This window comes from Oryx dammah, unplaced genomic scaffold (genome assembly GCF_014754425.2).
Source record: "Oryx dammah isolate SB20612 unplaced genomic scaffold, SCBI_Odam_1.1 HiC_scaffold_14, whole genome shotgun sequence".
NCBI classification, from domain to species: domain Eukaryota; kingdom Metazoa; phylum Chordata; class Mammalia; order Artiodactyla; family Bovidae; genus Oryx; species Oryx dammah.
The window spans coordinates 22,334,318-22,360,215 of NW_024070198.1; the positions used below are offsets into that span (position 1 = coordinate 22,334,318).

Below are 25,898 nucleotides of genomic sequence, written 5' to 3' on the forward strand. Positions count from 1 at the left end.
ATGGGGCAGAGGTTTTAGGAAGCTTTTCCAGTAATGTAGGAAGTCAGCACTGGTGTGAAGTCAAGAGAACAGAGCTGAGTGATGGTTTTATTTCCCTAAAAAGGAAACATCTGTACAGTGGCTCCAAGGAAATGCCATTAAGATATTTGAGTCTGACTTTGGTAGTGACTGAGAGGAAAGCTCATTGCTTTTTAATACTGTCTTATCTTGTTTGTCACTGAATATCTCAGCCTGCTTATTTCTTTGGACAGTAATGGGAATGTTACTACTGTTTAGCGTTTGCTCAGCTGTGACACTTTGTGCCCACGTACAGAACACACAATAAGTACTGTCCTTGCTCTTGGGGAATGGAGATGCTGAAAAGATTTGTTCCTTCCCATTACCCTCTTTCAGGTGTCTTGATCTGGGGTGTCTGACTTCCCAGAGTCCTGGAGGCAAGTGGGTGAATAGAAAGTCTTTGGGCAGAATGCCCTGGCTCTTTGGGTTTGCAAGAAGCCCCAGGCTGTACACCTGTCTGCAGACATAGTCTTGCTTCCTAAATCTGACTGTGATCTTGCCGCTGTTGGCCTAACCTTTTTTTTTTTTTCTTAATTAAAAAAAAGGTCTTAGTATAGATCCTGCTTTAGCCCAAAGCCTAGAGTGGGGGCTATCCTAGTGATGCCAAGTAACTCAAGCACCAAGCTCCTCTTTGGCCTAGAATTCCTATGGAACACCGAGTGGGCTTGGAATCCCTCTGGGGACTGACCTTTGGGTTCTTTGGTGGTGGTTGGGAGTAGAGGGGAGAAGGTATAGTTGATCTCCACTAGGGGAGGATGAACTCTCAGCTTTTGCCATCTTGCAGAGAAAGGGTCTGCTGCTCTTGGCTTGGTGCTTTTCTTAGATTCAGTTCTCAGGCTGGAAGGCTATTTGGTCACTGAAAGCCCGGGATAGAATTAAACCACCCTGAGTGTTGGGATTCAGGTAGATTGTTTAGCTGGGTTCTCAGCTGAATCAGCCTGAGAGCTACTGTTTTTAAACCCGAGGAATGCTGTGGGAACATGCTAGTTGACTCCCAGCAAGGGATCCGAGGAAACATCTACTTGAATGAGGCAAATGCATTCCATGAGTCTGGTTGAATGGCACGAAGCAGAAAGAGCATCTGCTACTCAGAGTTCAAGCTCAGAGGTGTCTGCCCTGCACCATAGCCTCATTAGAATCCCAGCTCAGCATAAGGTGCAGATTCTCGACTGATACAGTTTTTTCTTTCTTTCTTTTTTACTTTCTGTAAGATTGTGCAAAATTAACATGATATAGCTGGAAGTGTTTTTTAAAGAAAACATAGCTCTGTCAGAATATTACCATATAGACATTGGAAAAGAATTTTACAAAGTTTTATTACCTCATTTAGTCTTTGTGTAGTCACCAAACAGGATTTCAAAATAGGTCATGATGTATCAGTACTTGTGAACTGTTCAAAATGAAAACAATCTTTGCAAATATTTAGTTTGTAATTGTTTACTGAATTCTGTTGTAATGGCTGTCACTCAAAGCAAGGAAGCAGCTAGGAAGACTCTTGGGCATGGTTTGAGGAATCCAAGGTCAGGAACTTGGGCAAAGTTGGAAGATGCAGCACCTCTTGAAGAATGGGGCTAGTTAAGCTTGAGTCTAGAGGGCAGGGAAGCTGGAAGCGTCTGCTGCAGTTATCAGGGAAAAGTGATGACCGGGGCTGCTTCTGCTGAGCACGAAGTAAGGGGAGGTTGGCTACTGGCTTCTCTGTATGGGCACTGGCTACTGCTGGGCTCTGTGCCGCCCACTAAAAGCCTCCCAGCTGCCCTAATAGGCAAATATTCTTATTCCAGTTTAACAGGTGAGGAAACTCTGGGGCACATGGAAATTAACTTGCCCAAGGATCAGCTGGAAAGTGGTGGAGCTGGGCTTTGTGTCTTGTCTCCGTCACTGGACCCTTCTCTAGCATCTTATTAGGACCATAAAGTGGGATAATTTTTTTTTTGCAGTTTCTGCCCCGAGTTCACCTTGGTACCTCCAAAGGGTTCAAGGAGCCCAAGACTGAGACTGTCTTGTGTTTCCCATCCTCACTTCCCAGCCTCCCTGCTCTGCTGGCAGATTCACTCTGCCTAAGCCCTTCAGCTCATAACTTTGGGCTGGCGTTTGCCCCCTTATACCTTGCCCAGTGTTCTAAATTCTGTAAAACTTTGCCTTTTTTCTCAAATTTAGTCTCGTTAGTAAATATTTTAGTCTCACTCTGTTCCATTGTTCAGCCAGCCTTCACTGAGCACTTCTTTGTCAGTCACTGGTGGTGCAAAAAGGGGGCAACTCCAATCCTAATGGGAGAACTAGGAAGGCAGCTACCGAATAGCAAGGAGGGTCCTGTGGTGGAGGCTTGCACAGGAGTAAGGAAGAGAGGTAGGTGCTCTATACTGGTCTCAACAAGAGAGAATTTGGCACCTTCAAAGTAGGATGGCTGGGGAAGGGTTTGTTTGTAAAGAAGAGAGTGCAGTCACACAAGGCTAGTCATTGGTTCAGCTGCTACTCTTCTAGCGCTGAAGGGACCAGAGGAGGGAGTGAGATTTGAGGACCCAGAGGAAAAGAGTTGTGTAAAGTGTTGTTCTTCAGTGTGACCTTAAGCGGTAACCTTCAGCTGAAGGGTCTCTCTCCTCCCTCTGATTTCCTGTTGGGGTTTCCACTGGCTGAACCTAATTGAATGCCAGAAGGTTCAGGAGCCGCACAGAGGTCAGCCTTAAGGGGCAGAGAGCAAGGTGGGTGTGTTGCGTAACAAATGGCCACAAATCGAGTAGCCCAAAGCAGCACACATAGGCTCACGTCTCTGCTGGTTCAGGAGTCCAGGTGTGACTTATCTGAGTGCTCTCTTTCAGTTCCGTTCGGTCGCTCAGCCGTGTCCGACTCTTTGCGACCCCATGAATCACAGCACGCCAGGCCTCCCTGTCCATCACCATCTCCTGGAGTTCACTCCGACTCACGTCCATCGAGTCTGTGATGCCATCCAGCCATCTCATCCTCGGTCGTCCCCTTCTCCTCCTGCCCCCAATCCCTCCCAGCATCAGAGTCTTTTCCAAAGAGTCAACTCTTTGCATGAGGTAGCCAAAGTACTGGAGTTTCAGCTTTAGCATCATTCCTTCCAAAGAAATCCCAGGGCTGATCTCCTTCAGAATGGACTGGTTGGATCTCCTTGCAGTCCAAGGGACTCTTAAGAGTCTTCTCCAACACCACGGTTCAAAAGCATCAGTTCTTCGGTGCTCAGCTTTCTTCACAGTCCAACTCTCACATCCATACATGACCACAGGAAAAGCCATAGCCTTGACTAGACGGACCTTAGTCAGCAAAGTCATGGCTCTGCTTTTGAATATGCTATCTAGGTTGGTCATAACTTTTCTTCCAAGGAGTAAGCATCTTTTAATTTCATGGCTGCAGTCACCATCTGCAGTGATTTTGGAGCCCAAAAAAATAGTCTGACACTGTTTCCACTGTTTCCCCATCTATTTCCCATGAAGTGATGGGACTGGATGCCGTGATCTTAGTTTTCTGAATGTTGAGCTTTAAGCCAACTTTTTCACTCTCCTCTTTCACTTTCATCAAGAGGCTTTTTAGTTCCTCTTCACTTTCTGCCATAAGGGTGGTGTCATCTGCATATCTGAGGTTATTGATATTTCTCCTGGCAATCTTGATTCCAGCTTGTGTTTCTTCCAGCACAGCATTTCTCATGATGTACTCTGCATACAAGTTAAATAAGCAGGGTGACAATATACAACCTTGATGTACTCCTTTTCCCATTTGGAACCAGTCTGTTGTTCCATGTCCAGTTCTAACTGTTGCTTCCTGACCTGCATACAGATTTCTCAAGAGGGAGGTCAGGTGGTCTGGTATTCCCATCTCTCAGAATTTTCCACAGTTTATTGTGATCGACACAGTCAAAGGCTTTGGCATAGTCAAGAAAGCAGAAATAGATGTTTTTCTGGAACTCTCTTGCTTTTTCTATGATCCAGCAAATGTTGGCAATTTGATCTGTGGTTCCTCTGCCTTTTCTAAAACCAGCTTGAACATCAGGGAGTTCACGGTTCACATATTGCTGAAGCCTGGCTTGGAGAATTTTGAGCATTACTTTACTAGCATGTGAGATGAGTGCAATTGTGCAGTAGTTTGAGCATTCTTCGGCATTGCCTTTCTTTGGGATTGGAATGAAAACTGACCTTTTCCAGTCCTGTGGCCACTGCTGAGTTTTCCAAATTTGCTGGCATATTGAGTGCAGCACTTTCACAGCATCATCTTTCAGGATTTGAAATAGCTCAACTGGAATTCCATCACCTCCACTAGCTTTGTTCATAGTGATGCTTTCTAAGGCCCACTTGACTTCACATTCCAGGATGTCTGGCTCTAGATGAGTGGTCATACCATCGTGATTATCCGGGTCATGAAGATCTTTTTTGTTACAGTTCTTCTGTGTATTCTTGCCACCTCTTCTTAATATCTTCTGCTTCTGTTAGGTCCATACCATTTCTTTCCTTTATTGAGCCCATCTTTGCATGAAATGTTCCTGTGGTATCTCTAATTTTCTTGAAGAGATCTTTAGTCTTTCCCATTCTGTTGTTTTCCTCTATTTCTTTGCATTGATCGCTGAAGAAAGCTTTCATATCTCTTCTTGCTATTCTTTGGAACTCTGCATTCAAATGGGAATATCTTTCCTTTTCTCCTTTCCTTTTACTTCTCTTCTTTTCACAGCTATTTGTAAGTCCTCCTCAGACAGCCATTTTGCTTTTTTTTGCATTTCTTTTCCATGGGGATGGTCTTGATCCCTGTCTCCTGTACAGTTTCATGAACCTCCATCCATAGTTCATCAGGCACTCTATCTATCAGATCTAGGCCCTTAAATCTATTTCTCACTTCCACTGTATAATCATAAGGGATTTGATTTAGGTCATACCTGAATGGTCTAGCGGTTTTCCCTACTTTCTTCAATTTAAGTCTGAATTTGGTAATAAAGAGTTCATGATCTGAGCCACAGTCAGCTCCTGGTCTTGTTTTTGTTGATTGTATTAGAGCTTCTCCATCTTTGGCTGCAAAGAATATTATCAATCTGATTTAGGTGTTGACCATCTGGTGATGTCCATGTGTAGAGTCTTCTCTTGTGTTGTTGGAAGAGGGTGTTTGCTATGACCAGTGCATTTTCTTGGCAAAACTCTATTAGTCTTTGCCCTGCTTCATTCTGCATTCCAAGGCCAAATTTGCCTGTTACTCCAGGTGTTTCTTGACTTCCTACTTTTGCATTCCAGTCCCCTATAATGAAAAGGACATCTTTTTTGGGTGTTAGTTCTAAAAGGTCTTGTAGGTCTTCATAGATCGTTCAACTTCAGCTTCTTCAGCTTTACTGGTTGGGGCATAGACTTGCATTATACCGTGATATTGAATGGTTTGCCTTGGAAACGAACAGAGATCATTCTGTCATTCTCTTTAGGGCCTCACAAAGCTGCTATCAGTGTCAGCTGGGCTGCATTCTCATCTGAGGCTCCACTGGGGAAGTATCTAGGATCTACTACTCACCAGCTGGGGCTTCCTGGGTGGCTCTGATGGTAAAGAATCTGCCTACAATGTAGGAGACCCAGATTCGATCCCTGGATGGAAGATCCCCTGGAGAAGGGAATGGCTACCCACTTCTGTATTGTTGCCTAGAGACTCTCATGGACAGAGGAGTCTGGTGGGCTACATTCCAGGGGTTGACTGAGCGACTAACACATACTTACTCAGCAGTTAGAGGCAGAAAACCCTTTGCCTCTCAAAACTCAGAGATTAGTCTTCCTGCTTTGAAGAAATCTCGTTTTTAATGACTGTGTAATGTCCCACCACACAGTGCACCAGAACTGGTAATACCCCTACTTGTAGAACATTTAGATTGTTTCTAAATGTTTTACTCTTATAAATACCACTGAATATATTTACAGAAAAGGCTTGTTCCAAATACAAGAGTGAAAAGCTGCTGCCCCTCATACATATCTATATAAAGTAAGGCGTTGACTCACGTAGTCATGGAGGCTGGTAAGTCCCCAGTCTATAGACCCAGTGTCACTAGGTCCATTATCGTCAGTACGGAGTCAACAGAGTCTTAATTCAGAGGGTATAATTTGCTAATACCATTTGTTTTGATGCTCAGATTGTCCTCAATTTGGCCAGTGGGAGCCCTTAAGTTTGGGTTCTCTTTACTGTTGACTTAAATGTTCCCATCATTCTTTAAGTACTGCCTTACCTTCTGATATAAAAAAAGTTCCAGGGTCATTTTGTGCTTCCTGGAAATCAGCCATTTCTCTGGAATCAGCCATTTCTCCAGTGAGATCTGGTCTTTTTTAATGGCAGATGGTATTTAGAAACCAAGATCTAAGTGCTGTGTGTTATCATTGCTTTTGAGGTGTTACTCAGTGGAGAGAGCTAGGAAATACATCTGTATCACACCCACACCCACATCTTTTATTCCGTTATTAAATACTATACCAATACCTCCAATTCCAAAATCATACCTATGAGGCTCATTCTGTCCTTCATTTTTTACATATTTTTAACTTTGATATATGTTTACCAGTTTTTTATCATTTCTTACAGTGAGAGTAACCTGGCTCTCATTATCCACAGTACATTTACACAGAAAGTAGTTTCAGAATTACCAACCCATAACACTGCATGCTAACCAGAGTTCAGTATTTGTTTACTGTTCTTTCTGTCTTTAGTCTGAGGACATATGATCAACAAACTGTGTACATAAGGTACTTGGGTGACTTTTTCCCCCCTCTTCAGTGTGGTAATATTATTTCAAATCCAGTTAAGCTCATTAATTTATATTTGTATTACATTTAACATTTTCCTCCATCCTTGTTTATTTTGAGTATGTGAAAGCATTATCATTGATCCAGAAATGATAACCATACAGAAATGTATATTCAGAGAAATGTCACACTCATACTTCCCCCACCCCACAGTCCTTTTCCACTTGATTTCCACCTACTGCTTGTAGGTAACCAATCTTATTAGTTTCTGATTTGTCCTTCCTGTGTTGCTTTTTGCAGAAATGAGCAAATGCAGGTACATTTTCCTATACTCCCTTTTCTCCTTCTCAAAAGGTGGCATGTCCTCTTTTGCTGTTTTTACTTAACAATATCCACTCAGTTTTTAGAGCTCTTCCTCATTCCTTCTTACAGCTGCGTTGTACTCTTTGGACCACTCTCCTATGAACGGGCATTTAGTATTTTGCGATCATAAACTCTTAGAGTTTGATTGCTGAGTCAAAAAGTAAACAATATGTGGGAGTTCCCTGGTGATCTAGTGGTTAGGATTCTGGGCATTCATTGCCATTGCTCCGGTTCAATCCCTGGTCAGGGAACTGAGATTGGGCAAACTGCTGTGGTGCATCCGAAAAAAAAAAAAAAAGTAAACAATAGGTGATTTTGTTAGGTGTTACTCACTTCCCCCCAAAAAACTTGTGCTAATTTGTATCCCCACCAGCAATATATGAAAATACCTCTTTCCTCACAGGCTCATCAATGGAATATAATGTCATACTTTAAAATTTTTGCCAGTCTCAGTGATAATGATATCATTGTTTTCTTAATTTGTATTTGAGTTGCATTTCTCTTACCATGAGTGAGATGGACCATCTTGTTGTTTGCTTAAGAGGAAAATATCTATAGCTCAGTTTGTGAATTTTTTTTACCATTAGGTCTTTGGGGTTTCCGCCCCCACCTCAGTTTTTGAAAACAGCTTTATTGTGATAAAATTCGCTTACCATACAGTTCACTCACTTAAAGTATACAGTTTAGTGGTTTTGAATATATTCAAGAGTTACATAACCATCACCATAAACTAATTTTATAATTTTTTTTTATCACCTCTAAAGAAAGCCCACACCCATTAGCAGTGACTCTGCCTGTGTCTTTAGTCTCCCAGCCTGAGGCAATCACTGATTTGTTTTCTGTTCCTGTAGATTTGCCTATTCTTGATATTTTGCATAATATAAATATATATTATAAATTATTTATTGTATCATATAAGTGAATTCATACAACATACAGTCTTTTGTAACTTCCTTCTTTCACTTAGTGTAAGTGATACAATGCTTACAGTGTTTCAGGCAGTTTTGAAATATTTTATCCTCCTAACAACTCTGAAATAGTTACCATTATTATCCTCATTTCAGAGATGAGGAAGCTGAGGCATGGAGAGATTAAGTATCTTGCCTGAAGTCACACTGCAGTAAAAAAATGGGCTTTGGAGTCAGACCTCAAGTCTGAAGTCCATCACTTGCTTACTGTGTGACTTATAGAATATTACTTAAATTCTCTCGTGTCTTTTTCTCATATATTAGTTAAATGAGGATAACAATGGCTGAGTCATAGGGTTGTTGGGGAATTAAATAATACAGCATCAGGAAAGTGCTTAGTGCAAGGCCTCCAACTTAATAGGTATTCAGTTAATTGTAGTGGTTATTTGTAGATTGAGCCAGGTAAAGGCCTGGCTTATTTGGCAAGGTTGGCTCTGCCTCCCCTAGCATAGAGGTGTATCTGAGATGCCAGCTTTCTTTTTTTAAAGATGTAATCCACATAGCATGAGATTCATCCTTTTAGTATATAATTCAGTGCTTTTTAGTATATTCACAAGGTTGTGCAATCGTCACCATTATTTAATTCCAGAACAGTCCCAGCATTCCAGAAAGAAACTCTATACCCATTAGCAGTCATTCCCCATTCTCTCCTTCCCCAGCCCCTGGCAACCACTAATCGTTCTGTCTCTGTGAATTTGTCTATTCTGGACATTTCATATGAATGGAATCATATGATATGTGGTCTTTTGTATCTGGCTTCATTCACTTGGCATAATGTTTCCAGGGTTCACTCATGTTGTAGCAGATAATCAGTACAGCATACCTTTTTATTGCCAAATAATATTGCATTGTATGGATATTCTATGTTTTGTTTATCCATTTATATGTTGATGACATTTGGATTGCTTCCACTTTTTGTTTTTTACGACTAATGCTACTGTGAACATTGGCCTTCCCTGGTGGCTCAGCTGGTAAAGAATCTGCCTGCGATATGGGAAACCTGGGTTCAATCCCTGGGTTGGGAAGATCCCCTGGAGAAGGGAAAGGCTACACACTCCAGAATTCTGGCCTGGAGAATTCCGTGGACTGTATAGTCCATGGGGTCACAAAGAGTTGAACACGACTGAGCGACTTTCACTTTACTTCACTATGAACATTAGCGTACAAGTTTTTGTGTAAAAACTGTTTTCAGTTCTCTTGGGTATATACCTTGGAGAGGAACAATATTATCATATGGTATGTTTAAATTTTTGAAGAAATTTTTGAACACTGTTTTTTCCAAAGCAACTGTGCTGTTTTATGAGTGTTCCAATTTCTCCACATCCTCGTCAACACTTGTTACTGTCCATCTTTTATTTTGGCCATCCTAGAGAGTGTGAAATGGTATCTCATTGTAGTTTTGATTTGAATTTTCCTAGTAACTAATGGTGTTGAACACAAGATGCCAACTTTTAGGTCAGCTTCTTCTGCCTGTCCATGTCTTATATTTATTCTTGGAAGTCTCTCCCAAGTTCCTGTTTGTCTTCTGCCTGGAGTTTGCAGTCATTTTGGTCTCTCTGAGGCTGATTGGCACCTTCTTAATCAGGTGCTTTGGGGGAGACCTTTGGGCAGGTTCCAGTGGTTGGGATTTGAGGCCCATGTTTTTCCTGTTGGCAGCTTTGAGGTGACTCTTGAGGCTAGCACAGTCATTGCCTGGGCTCCCCAAACTGCTGAGACAAAGCCAGCCTCTCCCTAGGGTGCCTTAGTAGGCAGGATCAGATGTTCTTGAGCTGGAAGCAATTTTGGGAGGCCATCTCATCCAGCCTTCTACAATAAGACAGTTAGAATCCTTCACCCCTCCCTACCAGACTGGGGAGGGGAGGATCTGTAATGTTTTCCTTTAAGAATCTCTGTAGGAAGACATTCCACTGGGTGCCTTTACCACCAGCCAGTGGTTTAGCAGCCATCTGTGTTAGTGAGATTCTTTGCTCTGACCCAGATCCCACCTTCTCCAGCGTGTGCTAGTCTCCTCTCCTGCGTTCCTTTCTCAAGAGGATGCGCGAGACAGCCACTCTCCAGGAGGGGCTCCTTCCTCTGGTCAGGTCAGTCTGCTCTGGCTGGAGAAGCCCTCACTGAGGAGATGCAGACCAAGCCAGGCCCCTCCAGGGGACGCCAGAGACTGGATGACCTTGTCATTCGGCTATTGCCCGGGCAACCTGCTTTGAAGAAGAGGCCTTCTGACAGGCCCCAGGTTGTGTGTTTATCCTGAGGCTAGGCCATTCCAAACTCATGTTTCAGAGTTTAGAGGTTGCATCCAGCTAGCCTGGTGGGTGGTAATCAAATGCAGGTGGAGACCATCTGGCCCGGACTGTCCCTCCCAGCCAGTCAAGTGAGGGCCGGCCTGCCCACCACAGAGCTGGCCCAGAAAGCAGCCTGTGGAGGCAGATGGTGTCCACGTGCATTTATGCGCATACACACCCATGTGTGCGTGTGAGTGTGCGTGTGCATGTCCCTCCTTAGAGAGGCGGTACTGCTTGGGTGCATGTGGCTCCTCTCTCTGCATCGGAGGGTTCTCCCCTTTGCACAGTCTGAGGAGCGTGTTTCTCTTAGTCTCTTTCTCAAGTTTTTGCGGTTAGAAATCATGTATTTTTCTTGGCCCAGGATGAAAGCCCGGGAGTAATGGTCTAATACATTTTACAAAGCAGCCTCTAATTGGTGGCTGCTTAAAATCTTCCCTTTGCCCTAGTGACCCATCTCCCTTTGCAGGGTTTTGACTCCAAGTCAGTCTTGCTTTACCCCGAGTTTTCACACCCCCTCGCAAGCCTACAGCCTCAGCTTGCTTAACTCTTCCCTCAGCCTTTCCACATAGAATTGCTCCCAGCCAAGACAATTCAGCAAGGAAAGAAAATAGCTTACACTGCATCCTGCCAAGCATCTTCTAGCCTGGTCTCCAAAATTCTAGATGTATATCCCCAAGTGGAATCTGCCTCCCCATTGATACTCAAAGAAAATGATAGCTAATTAAAGATCTAAATGTAAGATCAGAAACTATAAAACTCCTGGAGGAAAACATAGGCAAAACACTTTCTGACGTAAATCACGGCAGAATCCTCCCACCTCCCAGAATAATGGAAATAAAAGCAAAAATAAACAAATGGGACCTAATTAAACTTAAAAGCTTTGCACAATGAAGGAAACTATAAACAAGGTGAAAAGACAGCCTTCAGAACGGAAGAAAATAATAGCAAACGAAGCAACTGACAGAGAATTAATCTCAAAAATATACAAGTGGCTCATGCAGCTCAATTCCAGAAAAAATAAACAACCCAATCAAAAAATGGGCCAAAGAACTAAACAGACATTTCTCCAAAGAAGACATACAGATGGCTAACAAACACATGAAAAGATGCTCAACATCACTCATTATCAGAGAAATGCAAATCAAAACCACAATGAGGTGCCATCTCATACCAGTCAGAATGGCTTCTATCAAAAAGTCTACAAACAATAAATGCTGGAGAGGGTGTGGAGAAAAGGGAACCCTCTCACACTGTTGGTGGGAATGCAAACTATTACAACCACTATGGAGAACAGTGTGGAGATTCCTTAAAAAAACTGGAAATAGAACTGTCATATGACCCAGCAATCCCACTGCTGGGCATACACACCAAGGAAACTAGAATTGAAAGAGACATTTGTACCCCAGTGTTCATTGTGGCACTGTTTACAATAGCTAGGACATGGAAGCAACCTAGATGTCCATTGGCAGATGAATGGATAAGAAAGCTGTGGTACATATACACAATGGAATATTACTCAGCCATTAAAAAGAATGCATTTGAATCAGTTCTAATGAGGTGGATGAAACTGGAGCCTATTATACAGAGTGAAGTAAGTCAGAAAGAAAAACACCAATACAGTATATTAACTCATATTTATCGAATTTAGAAAAATGGTAATGATGACCCTATATCCGAGACCACAAAAGAGACACAGATGTATAGAACAGTCTTTTGGACTCTGTGGGAGAAGGCGAGGGTGGGATGATTTGAGAGAATAGCACTGAAACATGTATATTATCATACGTGAAAAAGATTGCCAGTCCAGGTTCAATGCATGAGACAGGGTGCTTGGGGCTGGTGCACTGGGATGACCCTGAGGGATGGGATGGGGAGGGAGGTAGGAGAGGGGGTTCAGGATGGGGAACACATGTACACCCATGGCTGATTCATGTCAATGTATGGCAAAAACTACTACAATATTGTGAAGTAATTAGCCTCCAATTAAATAAATTAATTTTTAAAAAAAGAAAATGATGTCTAAGTATTCTATGGTGTTATAAGGCTTCCTTTTCAGTCCTTTAGACTCTAAAATTTAGAGAAACTTTAGAGAACTTAACTTATCAGAGGTGATCTCACTGCAGCAGGTGCAGGTGGGCTGGACCCACCCATGTACACAAGCAGGGCTGGCCTTGGTGTCAGAGCTTCTGAGTCGTTGGAACCTCTGTATGTCCAGTCTCCTGGCCTAGCCCCTTGGAGGCAATGATGACGATGATGATGATGATGGAGGAATGACGTCATGTGGAATCCCAAGGCTGGGCACCGACCACCTCGTTCTGACCTTCAGCATTCTCCTCTCTGACCGCCTGTTCTAGAGGCTTGGCTCCAAGAAGGTGTTGGCTGTCATCTTATTTTATAGCTTGAATTTGTATGCTCAGGAGTTTACATGTGTATAATCATTGTGGCTCATGTTTGTACAAGATATAATTACTGAAAATTATATCACGAACATATTTTAACTTTTAACCCTTTCCTGGCTGGCAGGCCTCCTATACCTCTCAGCCGCCCTTACCTGGATGTTTCCTTCACCCCAGGAGGTGTCACCACCAACCAGCCTTCCTCTCTAATCTACATCATTTCCCTCTCTGGCAGAAGCCCATTGCATGGACTCCTCTGGATATTTGGGCTCCTGAGCGTTTCCAAGCAGGCACTGCTCACCTGCCTCATCTTCCTCTGATGTGTGTGACTGTCATCACTCTGGGCCACTTGGGGCCAGGACGGGAGGGCAAACTCTGCTCCCTCCAGGTGCCAGTGATTGGAGAGTGCACACGGGGTGCCAGGGTTCAGAAAGATCACAGGCCCTCTTAGTATTTGGAGTCTGCTTTGAGACCTGTCCTCAAATGCTGAGTTTGGAGGCCAGACAGCTCAACCCAAGGATTGTCCCATCATGGGGCAAGGTGGAGGTGGGAGTGGAGAAGGGTCTCATCCTCCTAGGGTACACAGTAGGACGTATATTCTTAGCAAACTAAGTAGGTGCTTATTAATAGCTTGCAGGAATAAAGAATGTGAATAAGGACAATTTTCAGTATTGGAGCCTCAGTCATAGAGAAAGGAATATTCCAGAGCCAAATCTGGAACTTGTAATTCAAAGTACCAGCAGGCGAATTCGACTGGCCAGGCTGAGGTCGTACACATGTATGGTAGCTGGAGGGCAAGGCTAGCGCTCTGGTTCCTAACCCCCTTTCAGGGTCCTCCCTCACCTCAAGGCTTATTCCCTGAGATTCTTTCCAACTAGGGGGTTTGGATGCTGAGGCCACCAAGAAAGGAGAACTTTAATTAGGCAACAAAACAGTGTTTTCCCTAAGGTAGTTAAACTGAAAACATTTGCTTTTTATTCCTTCCAGATTCACAGGAACAGATGGACCTAGTGGTTTTGGCTTTGAGTTGACATTTCGTCTGAAGAGAGAAACAGGGGAGTCTGCGCCCCCAACGTGGCCAGCAGAGCTAATGCAGGGCTTGGCCAGATATGTGTTCCAGTCAGGTAAGAGCCCCAGAAGCTGGCTGGTGTGGGTGTCCTTTCACCATGAGCCTGCTAGGGATGGGACCTACAGGTATATTTTGATGTCTGTGGAGGGAGCTTTCCTGGGAGTTCTTCCATGAAGGTGGTTTGTTTCCTGGTGTTTCCCAGGTGGAAAGCTGTCTGGGCCATGGGAAGGAAGGATATGTCATATGGCCTCCAGCAGTGGGAGTCGCTAACACCCAGGACCTTGGTCGCAGTCAGCTAGCCTTGCTTCTCATTCCCAGGGAGCCAAAGGCCAGCCCTGCATGGAGCTGACCAGTGCTTTTCCTGTTTGCCCCCTTTCCCACAATTAGCACAGTCCTTCCCCTCTGATGCTGGAGGCCTAGCCATCTCCATTTCTGGGGCCACACACACACATGTTAATCTTGGCTAAGGGTTAGCAGTAGAGCATAGGGCAGAGAGAGAGAATGAATTGCCGTGAGCTTGCTCCCTCACAATATGAATGAGAAGCTGGAATCAGGCAGGACCTTGACAGTCAGATATATTGTTTGATTCAGATGATTCAAGTGCCCTCTAGGAGATGGTCCAATGCCCCCGGTGCCCCTCTGGAGACTGTTAATATGGAACCTGAAGAGGGGGCTTTGTGCTGGGAGCCTTGGTCACATGCTCTTGACTTAGCTTGCCAATAGTCCTCCAGTGGGATGATATGTTGGAGTGGAAGTCAGTATTTTTTATGGATGGTTTCATATCATCTGAGTGTTTCTGAGTGGTTAATTAATTGCTCAGAAACCTTTCCCATATGACTTCACATTTTGCTTCTTTGGTTTGGTAAGTAGCCTTGAAGTGAAAGCCAGCTCAGTTTTATCCAACTCCTGCTCTTTGACCAGCAGAGCAGACCAGCATCCAAGCCAGGATGTCTCAAAGTATGGTCCTTACACCCATGCATCAGAATCATCTGAAGAGCTTGTTTCAAGCACACATCCCTAGGCCCCAGAGGAGATCTCTGACTCAGAATCTTAGGGGGTTATGTTCCCAAATGTTCTGATAGAAGCTAAATTTGGAAAACCATAGACTTGGCAGCTTCTCTAAGTATAGTCACTTTTGTTCCCCCTAGCCTTGAGTAGGCTCTAAATTGAGGGTTCAGTTGACTGTCTATGTTGAAGGCCTCTGCCCTCGTTCCAGACCCCTGACTGTCAGTTGTTGGCTGGATGGCCATCATGTAATGGGACTGATCCTTAATTACCATCTACCATTGTGTGGCCTATGGGATAGTGCCCCTTTGGAGGCTATAGTGGGTCTTCTCTAAGCAAGAGTTCCCAAACCTGGCTGCTCATGAGATTCTCTGGGATCTCAACATACTTGAGTCCCAAATGCCCCGCAGGGCTCTGATTCAGTTGGTCAGAGGTGGGACTGGAGCATCTGTTTCTTAACCAGCTTCCTGGCGATTCTAATACAGTAGTCTGGGATGTCATTTGGACTCTAAAGGACTGTTGATAGGAAGGAATATCATTCACTGGGGCAGGGGAACCAGGCTGTTGGAAGTGGACCCATGTGATTTGGTCCTGTCCTAGTGTCTTTTAACATTGTGCCAGGAGTCTACTGCCTGAACCCATTGTGTCCCCTTCTCTCCCTTCTTGGGATGCCTGAAACTGATGCTGATATAGAACTGTCTTGGAGAAAATAGACATTTCTTCAGTCTCTCCCAACAGATATTTCAGCTCCTAGAAAATAGACATTTCCTGACATGGAATTTGATCCATTATGGGAAAGAGGGCTCTAAAGACTAGGCAGTCTCTTGCTTGAATAGACAGGTAGCTTCCTGCCCACTGCTTAAGCCAGTGCGTTTATACGTTTGTTTGCACTTAATGTACCTGCTCAAGTGGATCAAGATCAGAGAAATGTAAAACAGGTGTTATGAATCACTGTCAGGTGGAGTCAAGCAGATGAACTTCTGAAATAGTTCTGATGTTATAGTTCTGAAATAATAATGCAAGTGAGGGAGAAAATAGGATTTGATTTGCAAAGGTTCATTCCAACTACAGAGTAACCATCACAGTGACTGTTTTGCAACACTAATGTAGTCATTGATTCAAGCTCATTTGTCAACAGATGTCAAAACCATTGGATTAAAAAAGATTGTTGGGGGTACAAGATGTTCACAGGGACTCAAAGAATCCCTCCACAGGTTACTTATTTGCTACAAAGGGAAAAGAATGCCTTTACAATGGTTTGAGTGGCCATCACCTTAACCAAATTATCAAATGTAGTGATGCAAAATGGAACAAATGACTACCATGCACCTCCTTACATGATACACTGTGAAGTATGAAACATCACACATGTAGCACTTTTCCAAAAAATGTTTCATCTGAATTGAATCCTGAGTGTATAGTCAGGCAAGACCAGATTGTAAGATATTTTATAAGACAACTGCCTGGACCCTTCAAAAATGTCAATGCTCTGAAAGGTAAAAGGGCTGGGACTTGCCTAGATCAAAGAAAACATGACCGTTTAAATGTACTTACAGTCCTCGACTGGACCCTGGATTGAAAAAAAAATGTTATTTTTAGAGCAATTAGGAAAAATGTAGACTGTATATTAGATAATAGTACTGTGCAACTGTGAAATTCCCTGGGTGTGATATGGTATTATGTTCTGGTATTATATTATGATAGTGTCCCTGTTCCTAGGAGATAGGAGCTGAATTATTTATGAACAAAATAACATGATGTCTGCAGCTTAACTTTTGAATGATTTGGCAAAACAAAGTGGGCTGGAGGAGAGACAGAAGAAAAAGCAGATGTGGCAAACTTGATAACTGGTGAATCTCGGTGAAGAATGTATGGAGGTGAAGGATATATTGTACTCTCCTTCTAACTTTCCTATGGGATTGAAAACTTTGAAAATAAAATGTCGTGGCTGTTTCTTGAGTGTGTATTGACTGGTGTCGCTCCACAGCATTTCTGACCCGACAGGCCCTTTCGTGGTGTCTGCAGCATAACAGCTGTGGTTGGTGTCTGCAGGTCACTTCAGGCATTTCACAGCAGCGACAGGATAACTTCACTCTCCAAAGTATAATACCTGATTTTCTGATTTCCAGATTTTCATAATATCATGGTATTCTTGAATAATAGCTAAAACAAATCTATCTTAGATTTTTCTTGAAACATGGCAGGAAGTAGTAATTATCTAAATAATGGGGAAATGATGAAGAAAAGTATATGGCAGCTGATGTAAGAGAGAAGACCATGGCCAGGAGCTGAAATAGTAAGGACAGAGCTAAGATTCAGTAGTGTGTTCTGTGTGCCAGGCACTATTGTAAGTGCTCAGTCAATGTGCAGTGAAGCCCTGCGAGTTAGGCACCGTGTGATACCAGCTTTTCAGCTGCAGAAAGCAAGACAGCACGGAGAGAGGAAGTAGATTGTTGAAAACCACACACCTGGTAAGTCCAAGGGAAACTTTGAACCCAGATGTTGTAGTTCTTACCGCCACTCTCTTAACCATGATCACTTAGTTGACGTTTGGGCTGCACATGTCTCAGGTTTGACAGTGAGATTTGAGAGTCGTCCACATAGATGATTGTACCTGTACGTGTAGTCTCTAAACTCCAGCACACCTTGCTCAGTCATTCTAGAACATTTGGAAAATAGAGGAGGGCCAAAGCCATTTGTAATGTTATCCAAGTCCTCTTAAACACATAGTTTCATCTTTTAACTTTTTATTCATGAAAATATGTATATGAAAAGTGCAGCTTGCTGAGAGTTCATACCCCACGTAACCAGCACCCAAACCAAGAAACTTCCCTTGTGCCTCCTCTCAGTCATCTTTTCTTTCCTTCTTTCTTCCTTTCTTCCCTTCCCCCCCTCCCTATCTCCCTCCTTTCCATCCTTCCTGTTTTACTGCATAGTACAGGCTCTCAGCTCCATGTGCCTGAGCTTGTTGGTAAGTTAGGTAGGTAGCTATAGACGAGGTAGCCCCCATTTTTGCTTCTTTCCCTGCCACGCTTTGCCATTGGCACATTTCGCCATCTGGCACATTACTACTAGATCAAGGGGGACAGCATAGTATGATGGTACAAGCATGGGCCCTGGGCCCAGACTGCCTGCATTTTATTACAGCTCTGCCAGTTATTGCCTCCTGACCTTGTGCAACATAACCCATTTGCTCATCTATAAAGCAGAAATAATAATAGTAACTATGCATGAAGTTATTGAGATGATGAAATGAGTTAATACCCTCAAAGCACTTAGAATAGTGCTTCTCTCTGTGTGTGTGTGTGTGTGGGTGTGTGTGTATATATATATATATATATATATATAACCTCCAATTATTATTATTCAGTCTTCAAAAACTTTATATGAATAAAGAAGGTGGGTACCTTGATCTTTTTTTTTTTTTTTTTTGCAGTGTTAATAAAGACCCCATTTTACAGAAAAACCCTGGTTGTCCCAGTGCCTGTTTCTGCATCAGATGCCTGCCTTAGCTGATATGATAACATTTTTGGTGCCGTTATCCTTCTCCCACACTGAAAATCAATAATAGTGATACAAATAAAATCACCTCATTTTATATGTATCACATTGTAAAATGAAAAAGCAAATTCAGTTCAACTGTGGCTCCTTGATTTATGTAGTTGGCAGTGTCTGTAAAGTCTTAAGCAAATCAAATCCTATTCTAAATGCACTAGAGCCCATGTACTTTAGTAGAACCTTGTAAGTAAATCCTTCTTTATAAGGTGAAAAATCTTTTTCTAGTTTTCTCGGAGCAGGGCACACTTTCCTGATGCTGTGGAGAACCTTTCTTGTGACGTGCAGGCATTGCTCTGCCCTGACTGGTTCCACTGTACAAGGATCACACATATGCTGTTACACAGAACATGTATTTTATGTCTGATGTGTACATAGATAGACCCACACGTGTACCTAGCAGCATAGTTCTGTGTGATGGTCTTGCCTCACTTGGCTGTCCACCTTAAACTCAGTGACTTACATGAAGCACCCTGCCCATTTGCATGTGAGAACATGTTGAGCAGTATCCAGTAAGTGGAGTGCTTAGACCTGCTTTTCCAGGTCTGAACGGCATCCACAGCGTTGCCATCCAGACTTAGAAACAGCATTAGGGCAGTGGGGAGGGCAAAGGAAAGAGACACGACTCTAGGGGGTGTGATGGGGAGTGGTGGTGCCTCACTGTGCCATGGGGCTGCGTGGGGAGGTCTCTGAAGCTTGCTCTGAAGAATGACTTAGATGGGTTCCATAACTTAGCCCCAACCTGCTAGAGGGCAGTCATCTTCTGGTTGGTTTGCTCAGAGATGGGAAGCTGAGCTGTAGAGAAAAGGAAGTAGAAATGTGAGCAGCCTGGGAAAGAAGAGTAGCCAGAGAAGGGAAAGAAGTCAAGGTGTGGGGGTGGGGTGGGTCAGTGTTTATTTTAGTCTGGATGGTTCTAGTCATAAACTGATAACAGAAGCCCAACACAAACTACCTGAAATAAGAACAGACTTTATCGGCTCAGGTTCCTGGGATGTCCAGGGCTTCAGGCATGGATTTACCTATATGTTCAAAAAGTGTCCTCAGGGCTCCTACTTGTGTGTTGGTTTTGTACTGTAGACTGACTCTGCCCATGTGCCAGGAAAGATGAGCACCATCAGCCAGAGTATCCAGTTCTCCCAGTTTGTACCCGGCAGGCAGAAGACTTTTTTCTTCCAACATCTCTCCATCAGTCCTGGGGAAGGACTCAGATTAGTTCTGTCTAGGTAAATGAGTTCCCCCAGTTGAGGGTGGTCCAGATGGGGGCACCAGGATTTATGTTTAAAGTCTTCCTTGCTCCTCACTTCCAACTATATGGAGTGGGAGAGAAGTCCTCTGGAGTACAGGGCAGAAAGCACTGGAGAAAACATGCAGGTCTAGCCCTTGGCTGGCAAAGTCAGGTGCTCTGACAGCACTTTAGGGGCGTCTAGGACCTCAGACCTGGTGTGCAGTTAACGGAAGTTAGGTCATTAGAGGACGCAGGTGGAGTAGGCACCTTTTGTTCTTGTATCTGTTGGGATGGTTTTGACTACAAGTAACAGAACACACCATGACTAAAATGGCCTAACAATAGTGCTGTTATCTTACATAGTAAGTCATCTGGAGGTGGGGAGTTCCAGGGTTGGTTATCATCTGTTCAGCAATGCTGTTAAGGACCTGAGTTCTTTCTAACTTTCTGCTCTGTCTTCTTCAGTGCTTTGGATTGTCTTTTTAAACTGAGGTTCTCTGATGTTCTAGAGAGAGCTGCTCGAATCCCTACCATCCTGGAATTACACTTGACAGAGGCTACAAGCAGCAAAAAAGACACTTCTGTCCTGTGTCTCTTTTCAAGACCAATCAAAACCTTCACAGAACTGCCCTCATTGCATCTCATTGGCCAGAGTGAGTGAGAGTCGCTCAGTCATGTCCGGCTCTTTGCAACCCCATGGACTATACAGTCCATGGAGTTCTCTAGGCCACAATACTGGAGGGGGTAGCCTTTCCCTTCTCCAGGGGATCTTCCCAACCCAGGGATCAAACCCAGGTCTCCTGCATTGCAGGTGGATTCTTTACCAGCTGAGCCGCAAGGGAAGCCCAAGAATAGTGGAGTGGGTAGCCTATCCCTTCTCCAGCAGATCTTCCCGACCCAGGAATTGAACCTTGGTCTCCTGCATTGCAGGCAGATTCTTTACCAACTAAGCTATCAGGCAAGCCCCTCATTGGCTAGAGTTGTCAGGAAAGTGAGACAACGCTGGTGACTTATTGATCAATATCCACCTTCTAGGGCTGGGCCAGGGGATGGACCCTGGTTCCCTGAAAGTCATGGCCAAGGAAAGGCAGAGGAGGAAAATTGCGGTTCTCTTAGTAAGAAGATGAGTGGCCAGCAGATGGGCAAAAGAGTTTTCTGTCCCCGTACCCAAGTGGTACCTGGGGTCAGAGGATCCTTGTATATCAATCAGGATGCCAGGCCAGTATAAAACTGTCATGTGGAAAGAATGTGAGAGGGTGGCTGCTGTTGTTTCACCTGCTACAGAGATTTAGAACAAAATCCAGTCACCATCACGAACCAGAAAGTTCTGCAGTAACTTCACCAGTAGACTTCAACTTCTTTCCCTCTTACTTTACAGCCAGTTTCTCTTACTTCCTCATTCCCTTTTATTTTTGTGATCAGCTCATTCTTTCTTCTCAGATTGCCAGTGATTGCTCCCCTGCCCCCGCCTGCCCCCCCACCCTCTGGGTTTCATTAAAAAGAAACCATTCCCCAACTCAGCGGGGCTTGATTTCTGAGCTGCGCTTTAGAATTCTGCTGGAAAGGCTGTCTGCTCTCAGTTCTGCCATTGGTAGACCTTAACCACAAATTCCAAGGCAATTTCACTTGAGTTTTAGGAGAAACATGGCCCTCCAACCTTGTAACTGACACTGGAAATTCAAGTGCCTTTGCTTGCTGCTGTTTAATGGCAACCTCATGACATGGGCTAAGTCGGCTCACTTTGTGATTCAGGCCCAAGCAGGGAGATGGGGGTGGGAGTGGGTGGCATCGACTGAGCATCCTGAGGTCTGTGGTATGGACAGACTAATGCCAACAAGAGATTTTTTTTTTTTTTTTACATTTTTTTCCTTTTCCCATTTATTATAGAAATACTTGCTCATTATAAACCTGAAACAGAAATATGTGACAGAGTGAAGTCCTTCATAATTCATTCCCCCACTGAGAAAACATTGGTGTTCTATGTTTTAATTTTCTTTTTTAAAAAATTTTTTGAATTGGAGGAAAATTGCTTTACAATGTTGTGTTGGTTTCTGTCGTACAACAATGCAGATCAGCCGTAATTATATTAATACATATATCACTTCTGATTTTCTTTTCAATGCATATATCTAGAAAGAATTGTCTTTATGTTATAAAAATAGACCATGTTTTTCATAATGTTTTTCAACTTGCTTTTTTTTTAACTTAATATCTTTTGGATATCTTTCCATGTCAGTATATTTTTTCTAACTGTATACTTTAAAAAATTATCTAGATACACTTGTACTTTAACCACTTCCCTAGTGTTGAGCATTTGGGTGATTTCTAGTTTTTCCCTGCCACAAACTTGGAGTGTGCATCCTTGTCTATGTGTGTCTTTGTACTCTTGCCTAAGTATTTCTGTGGGATAAATTCCTAGAAGTTGGATTGCTAGGTTAAGGGAAATGAACATTTTATATGGTAACAGCCATTGCAGATGAATGATTATATTATTTAAGAATACTCTTGTGATCATCCATAAATGTTATAATTGTTTTCAACAAACAACAGAATGATTGTTATATAAAATTACTTTCATAGCAACAAAGTACTCTTCTGAGTCCTTAAGAATGGTCCCCTTCCTTAGGTTACTTGGCCTGAGGAGGCTTGTTAATACATGTTAAACGGCATGCATTTGGGGTTAGGAAATGTGCAAGCTCTTATGTGGTTCTTATTCAGTTTAGATTTAGCCTGGGAACCCATCCATCATGCTTCCTGTCTCTGAAGCTGGAAGTGGTGAGGGACACGGCCTGCTGCCTGAAGTCAGAGACTTTTCCAGATATTGACAGTGGGTCAAGTTTTATTAAAGAATCCCAGTGAATTATGGAATTTTCTCAAGTTTTGCCTCCTCCTACCTTTCCTAAAGTTAAAAATACTCATGCAGTTAAAGTCTTTTCCTGTTGGGGTCTTCCCCCCCTGCCAATAGTTAAAAGTAAGTAAATAAAAACAGTAACTATTGAGCACCAAGCTATCCTAGGCACTTGCATTTTCTTATTTAACCTCTGCAGTAGGTGGCTTGATGAGGAAGATGCTGATATTGCCACTTTTCACTAAGGAAATGGGCTCAGAAGGAGGTGGGCCTTGGAGAATTTCCTGCAGCTTGTGAGTGGCAGGAGCTAGTCTCCAGGGCCACCCTTACCAGTACTGGTTTGCATACTCTGGCCTCTGAGCCTCCAAGGATCCATTTTCAATGACTAGAGTCCTTGGGAGAAAGGAGCACTTTTTCTTTGGTTATGTTTTTTATTGAAGTACCTGCTCCGTGCCAAGGATGCTGTCAGATGCTGGGTAAGCCGCGTGGAACAGACAGATAGGATCCCTTCCCTCAGGCAGTGGAGAGAGAGACCGAAAACACAGGCCAGTAAATACTGGATTCCGTAAGATGGCAGAACAGGAAAGTTCAGGGTGCCCCAGGAGAATAAGGTGGCAGACTCCCTTCAGGTTGTGGAGTCAGGCAAGGACAGGACTGAGGGCAAAGAATGAGGAGGAGTTTTTTGGTAGAGGTACCCGCATGTGTAGGCCCTGGAGGAGAGAAGGAGGTTGAGGAATATGAGGAACTGAAGGGAGGGAGAGGAAGGGGCTCAGGAGAAGCTGGAGGCTTGGCAGGCTTGGAAAAGTGCTGGGTTTTGTACTTGCACTTGGACTCAAAGTCGCGATCAAGAGTCTGGTTTTGATTCTAAGGGCAGTGGAGAGCTACAAAAGCATTTCGAGGAAGAAGGGGAAATGACCGGTTTGGGGAGTGAAAACACTTTTTAAAAAAGGAATTAAGATGCGTTTGAGGTATTCTGTGGTGTCCTGCCTGCATTATTAGAATGGCTCTTCCCTAGGAGGTGCTGGGGCCGCTGCAGTCCTTAGAGCACAGCATCAGAGTCATGGCTGCTTCACAGCCCAGCTGTTCTAACCCTTGAGACCTTCCTGCCATCCAGTCCTGCCTCCAGCCAGCCTTGGGAGGGGAACCCCTCTTCTTGCTGAGGGGTTCTCAGCAGCCTTGGCATCCTGTGCCCGGCAACACACCACAGGGCTTTCTTTCCAGATCTAAGAAGTGGACCGGGCCTTGCTTCCTCATCCCTGCTCTGCAGGTGAGTGAAAGAAGTCAGGAAGATTGAGTGAGGCGCTTAGAGCACGTCCCCAGGTGTGAGATGTTGCTAGGCTGCAGTTCAGTTTCTCATCCGCCGCTTACCTGGCTGGCTTCTCTCTAAATATCCCAAGTGTATTCAATCTTAATATCTTTGCCTCAAGTAAAGTTTTCTGAAAGGAGATGCTCCATCATTACCAATGAGAGCTGTCGAGTTCTCTCGTTTCCTGGTTCCATTGCCCTAGTAAGTTAACTGAAGCCAAATGGAGCTGCCTGGTTATATTAATATCATTTTTCTTCCTCATACTCTTTTTGATTTTCCTGACGTTTTCTTTCCCTCAGCCTGATTTATCCTCTTTTCTGGTTGCTATGGATCTGTAAAATATTTTCCCTTTCATCTGTTAGTAATACTGACCAACTATAAGGCAAAACAATTCCTGGTTTCTCTGCACTTTCCCAAGATCTTAAGATTGGTGATTGAAAGATTGTGTTTCACTGAAATAAAACAGTCAACTCCTCAGAAATTATCTTATGGCCTAAAATTTAAGTGGTTTGCATGTAAATTGTAATTTATTCAGTATTTAAATTTAAGTGTTTTTAGGGAAGACTTAAATCCTAGAAACAAAAGTTGGCAACATATGGCCTTTACGTCGAATCCTGACGGACATCTGACTTTGTACATAAAATGTAACTGGAACACAGACATGCCTATTTTGTATTATCTACAGCTTCTTTTGTGCTGCAGCAGAACTGAGTAGCTGTGACAGGGACTGTATGGCCCTCAAAGCCTAAAATATTTGATATCTGGCCTTTCACTGAAAAAGTCTGCCAGCCTCTGTCTGAGAGTGTTTTCCACTGCTGAATAACCACCCAAGCGGAGTGGTGGCCATCCTTACATCTCTGTGATAGATTCAGAGGTTCTGGGAAACACCTCGCCTTAGCTGGGGTCTGTGCCTCTGCCCAACACAGAGGGATCACAGTACCAAGAGGTTTGTTGGGGGAGGAGGAATTTGACGCAAACTCCTTTCTCTTCTGTGGGTTGTATCTTACTCAGAGAACTGCGTGAAATGAGCTTCTTTTCAGAAAGGAATTCTTTGATACAAGCATTAAGCTAGGCTATTCACCCTGAGATTAGTGCTCTCTCCTGTGGCCCCCCCATGGAGTCTTAATTGGTTGGCTCTTCCAGCAGAATGTGGCTCCTTTGTCTCTGCTGCTAAGTCACTTCAGTCGTGTCCAACTCTGTGCGACCCCATAAACAGAAGCCCACCAGGTTCCCCCGTCCCTGGGATTCTCCAGGCAAGAACACTGGAGTGGGTTGCCATTTCTTTCTCCAATGCATGAAAGTGAAAAGTGAAAGTGAAGTCGCTCAGTCGTGTCCAACTCTTAGCGACCCCATGGACTGCAGCCCACCAGGCTCCTCCATCGATGGGATTCTCCAGGCAGGAGTACTGGAGTGGGGTGCCATTGCCTTCACCTGCATTTCAGGAGTGCTCCCTGAAGGGAGCGGTGAAGGCCTCTGGCAAGTAGAACAGAGCAGCCAGTACATTCGGAGTAGACCCAACACCTCGACAGTAGATAGAGCCCTTTGCTAACTTGAAATGGTTCATCACTGAGTGTTCAGTGAAAGGACTGGAGGAGAGCACGGGTAGGGGCAGGAGCGTAAGAGACAGGCTGCTGGTTTGGCGATATGGGACCTGTGACACTTGGGGTCAAAACTGAACATCGCCGAGACTTGGTTACTTAATCTGTGAAATGGGTTAATCAGGATATCTATAATATGGGCTTCCCTGGTAGCTCAGTTGGTAAGGAATCCATCTGCAACACAAGAGACCCCGGTTCGATTCCTGCATTGGGAATATCTGCTGAAGAAGGGATAGGCTACCTACTCCAGTATTCTTGGGCTTCCCCGGTGGCTCAGCTGGTAAAGAATCCATCTGCAATGTGGGACACCTGGGTTCGATCCCTGGATTGGGAAGATCCCTTGGAGAAGGGAAAGGCTAGCCTCTCCGGTATTCTGGCCTGGACAATTCCATGGACTGTATAGTCCATGGGGTCGCAAAGAATCAGACACCTGAGCGACTTTCACTTTATAATATAGTCAGTGTCCCTAGTACAGCACATGGAAGCAACTGATATTATTTATGTGATCATTTAAGAAGCATA

The 25,898-nt window shown here is 43.8% G+C and overlaps 1 protein-coding gene across 2 annotated transcripts in view; it reads left to right on the top strand.

Moving 5' to 3' along the window:
• Positions 1 to 25,898, top strand: part of SUFU (SUFU negative regulator of hedgehog signaling) — a 110,828-nt gene that overhangs the window by 21,359 nt on the left and 63,571 nt on the right. For both annotated transcript variants that reach the window (XM_040254306.1, XM_040254305.1), the window contains exon 3: positions 13,758 to 13,894. In XM_040254306.1, coding sequence (XP_040110240.1) covers positions 13,758 to 13,894 — 137 coding nt within the window. The remainder of the gene's footprint in view (positions 1 to 13,757; positions 13,895 to 25,898) is intronic.